At 48.9% G+C, this 4,176-nt stretch overlaps 1 protein-coding gene across 1 annotated transcript; it reads left to right on the forward strand.

Annotated features, from left to right (window-relative positions):
- Nucleotides 1–3,847, forward strand: Gdf9 (growth differentiation factor 9). The gene is made up of 2 exons (XM_032913222.1): nucleotides 1–397; nucleotides 2,829–3,847. Exons 1-2 carry the CDS (start codon nucleotides 1–3, stop codon nucleotides 3,752–3,754), a joined length of 1,323 nt encoding a protein of 440 aa, XP_032769113.1. The 3' UTR covers nucleotides 3,755–3,847.
- Nucleotides 3,848–4,176: the final 329 nt, after the last annotated feature.

Raw genomic sequence — 4,176 nt, forward strand, 5'->3', positions numbered from 1 at the left:
ATGGCATTTCCCAGCAGATTCCTGTTGGGGGTTTGCTGCTTTGCCTGGCTGTGTCTTCTTATTAGCCTTAGCTCTCAGGCTTCCACGGGAGAATCCCAGGCTGGAGCCAGTGAAAATTTGGAGTCTGAGGCAGACCCCTGGTCCTTGCTGTTGCCTGTAGATGGGACTGACAGGTCTGGCCTCTTGCCCCCCCTCTTCAAGGTTCTCTCTGATAGGCGAGGTGAGACCCCTAAGCTGCAGCCTGACTCTAGAGCTCTCTACTACATGAAAAAGCTCTATAAGACGTATGCTACCAAAGAGGGGGTTCCTAAGCCCAGCAGAAGTCACCTCTACAATACCGTCCGGCTCTTCAGCCCCTGTGCCCAGCAGGAGCAGGCTCCCAGCAACCAGATGACAGGTGGGTCGGAGGAGATTGTTCATCTGGGCTGGGGGACAAGACGGGCTTTACTGCTGCTGTAACCATAAGGAGCCACACTTTGATTTGGGTTTGTTGGTTTGTTTTGAGGCAAGATCTTCCCCTGTTACCCAGCTCCTCCTGCCTCAGCTCCCTGAGTACTGGAATCGCACAGGTTTTCACTGTTGCTTGAATTTTATTTTGCATGATTCTCAGTGTCCGACTGAAACAAACCTTTTAAGTTAGCACTTTTTAAAAAGCTTTAAAAAATTTTTTTTTGGTGTGATGTTGTACTAAGGATTAAGTTGGTGGTGGTGATGGGGCTCACATACGCTAGCTAAACCTTCTGCTACGACATCCCTGGCCAATAGCATTTGTTTCCTAAACCATCTTTAGTCAAGAAACTAATATGGTAGATCTGTCTTGTTCGAGTTTCCTTTCTTTAAAATTTTATTGTCTTAGACAGTCTCAAACTTGCAGTGATTCCCCTGCTTCAGCCACTCTAGTGCTGTGGGATTACAGGCACACAGCAGCACAGCAGCTTAGTGTGTGAAGGTTAAAAGAGACTAATGTCTTGAAAGGCCAAAGAAAGTTCTGGAGGTAGCTAGTATCTTTCATTCTACCAAGCTGTTGGCTGATGGTGCCCTAAAACTTGCCTTTGTGGTGGGCGATATGGGACATTTCCCCTTGTTTCCCTGGAAGAGGAAAGTTTCAGTCTCCTCTGCACAGTGCCATCTTCTTTTAAAAAAAAATTGTCTGGCTGAGATGTGGTACCATTTATGTCCTAGATACTAGGTGCCTAGAGTTTGACCTCCCGAACCAACAAGACAAAACTCACCTGGGGTGCGGTGACTCATGACTTTAATTCTAGCCCTCAGGAGGCAGGAACAGGCTAATCTCTTTGAGTTCAGGGCCAGCTGGGTCTACAGAGTGAGTTCCAGGATAGCTAGGGCTACACAGACCCTCTCTCAATAAGCAAGCAAGCAAAATCCCAAACCTCCAAGCATTAGTCAGCAACGGGGGACCTGTTTAGTAAGAAGAGTTGTGCTTTAAAAACCAAAACAAGGGGTTGGGGATTTAGGTCAGTGGTAGAGCACTTGCCTAGGAAGCACAAGGCCCTGGGTTCCGTCCCCAGCTCCGAAAAAAAAGAAAAAAAAAAAAAAAAAAAAAAAAAAAAAACCAAAACAAGCAAACACCCGGGGCTTTGGAGGTAACTCAGTGGATGAAGGCTTCTTCACCAAGCCTGACAAGATCCAGCTCCTACAAGCTGTCTTTCAACCTCCATATGTGCTCCACACTCCCCATGCCCCAATACAGACACACACACACACACACTGGCCACCAGTTCATGAAAACCATAACTGTCCAGGGCAGTTGTGGCTGTTGAAAGCTGCCCTCCCCACCCTCGCCCGTTTCACTGTAGCAGCCTCATACCCTCCATTTGTTTCCAATCTCGACAGTCAAATGTTTCCAACTGACTTGTGTCATCCGGGTCTAGACCGCCTCGCTAGTGTTGCTTTCCGTGGTCTCCTGGCTGTGTGTGTAGGGATGACCCCACAGGGCGATTCTCTGCTCCACTGTCTGTGTTTGGGTCTGAAACCGGAGGGTGTAATGATTGTCTCTGGTTTCACAAACCTGTTCTCACCTTTTTCCGAGATGAAAATTGTTTGCATGTGTGAGTTAGGGATGAGGATCATGAGTGGAAAGGCCAGAGAAAAGTTTTCAGAAGTTGGTTCTCTTCTTTTACCATGTAGGTCCAAACTCAAGTCCTCAAGCTTAGTGACAATTGTCCTTCCCCACTGAGCTCCACCCACCAGCCCACATTCTCAAATAGCCTGGCTGGTCTTGAACTCAGTCCATAGCCAAAGGGGCCATTGACCTTCTGGTCGTCTTGCCTCTATTTTCCAAGACCTGACTCACCCTGTGTGGATTTGGGAGGAGATTTTTGAAAGGGGTGTGTACGGGGATGGGGGGGAGGGTATGTCTCATGTAACCAACTCAGACTGACCTCAAACTCACTGTATAGCCAAAGATGGCATTTACCTCCCAAGTACTGGCTTTGTGGGTGTGGGTTACCAGACCCAGGTGTGTGTGCGCGTGAGTGTGATGAAGGACTCTCATTATGTAGCCGAGGATGGTGGCAATCCTTCTGTCAGCCTCCAAAGTGACGGTGTTACAAAAACAGACCTCTGCCCACCCGAAAGCATGGCTCCAGGCCCTTGTGCCTACCAGGCAAATGCTCTGCCACTGACTTATACCCCAGACCCTCCATAGTTTCCCTATCCGCTCCCTTCTTCCCTTTGTTTCTGAGGCTTACGGTAGGGGAGGAAAGGGAAGGGAAACTGCCTATGGTCAAGTACTAATTCCTCAGTCTCACTTCCTGCTTTCTCCAGTTCGTTTGCAAACATTACTTACCGGTGGCTTCTCTTCTCAGGACCCCTGCCAATGGTGGACCTACTATTTAACCTGGACCGGGTGACTGCCATGGAACACTTACTCAAATCGGTCTTGCTATACACTCTGAACAACTCTGCTGCTTCCTCCTCCACTGTGACCTGTGTGTGTGACCTTGTGGTAAAGGAGCCCATGTCTTCCAGCAAGGCTCCCCCAAGAGCGCCATACTCATTTACCCTGAGGAAACACAGGTGGATTGAGATGGATGTGACCTCCCTCCTTCAGCCCCTGGTGGCCTCGAGCGAGAGGAGCATTCACCTATCTGTCAATTTTACATGCACAAGAGACCAGGCCCCAGAGGACGGAACGTTTAATATGCCTCTCTCAGTGCCGCCCTCGCTCATCTTGTATCTCAATGACACGAGTACCCAGGCCTACCATTCCTGGCAGTCCCTTCAGTCCACCCGGAGGCATTCACAGCATCCCGGCCAGGGCAGTGTGACTACCCGTCCTGTGGAAGAGGAGGCTACTGAGGTAGAACGATCTCCTCGGCACCGTCGGGGACAGAAAACCCTCAGCTCAGAAACAAAGAAGCCACTTACAGCATCCTTCAATCTCAGTGAATACTTCAGACAGTTTCTTTTCCCTCAAAACGAGTGTGAACTCCATGATTTCAGACTGAGTTTTAGTCAGCTCAAATGGGACAACTGGATCGTGGCTCCGCACAGATACAACCCTAGGTACTGTAAAGGGGACTGTCCCCGGGCGGTCAGGCATCGGTACGGCTCTCCTGTGCACACCATGGTCCAGAATATCATCTATGAGAAGCTGGACCCCTCAGTGCCAAGGCCTTCATGTGTGCCCGGCAAATACAGCCCCTTGAGCGTGTTGACCATTGAACCCGATGGCTCCATTGCTTACAAAGAGTACGAAGATATGATAGCTACAAGGTGCACCTGTCGTTAGAATGGGGCGCTCTACAACACCTGAGCCTGTCTGACAGAGCAGTGCCATGGGCCTTAGAGGGCCTGAGCAGAGAGCTTCATGTGACCAATCTTTCTGTGTCACTCAGTGCACATTGTATGACAGGGGAAGTATGTGTGTGTGTATGTGTGGATGAGCATGTTGTGTGCATTAGCCATAGGTGTAAAGGACACACTGGTTGTTGCCATAAACCAAGTGAATTATAGCTCATTCGGAGATCTTTTTCTTCCCACGAGTGTGGTTTCCAATGGACAAATTTATTAGCATAGGTCTTGAGTGGAAATGTAGCTGTGAACACTTCAGAGTGCTGTGGTTTTACGCGTAACAGAAGAATAAACCGTTGATGGCATAAATTGCGTGTGTTCTATTAAAAGACCACTTCTATATTCTTGTTTTGAGGATGG

The sequence above is a fragment of the Rattus rattus genome, chromosome 9, assembly GCF_011064425.1.
Source record: "Rattus rattus isolate New Zealand chromosome 9, Rrattus_CSIRO_v1, whole genome shotgun sequence".
In the NCBI taxonomy this organism is placed as follows: domain Eukaryota; kingdom Metazoa; phylum Chordata; class Mammalia; order Rodentia; family Muridae; genus Rattus; species Rattus rattus.

What these genes read in the sequence shown, in the direction of transcription:
- Gdf9 (XM_032913222.1), top strand. Translation starts at nt 1, where the DNA reads ATGGCATTTCCCAGCAGATTCCTGTTGGGGGTTTGCTGCTTTGCCTGG. An exon ending in TCCCAGCAACCAGATGACAG is followed by an intron (nt 398 to 2,828) that starts GTGGGTCGGAGG and finishes TTCTCTTCTCAG; the next exon opens with GACCCCTGCCAATGGTGGAC.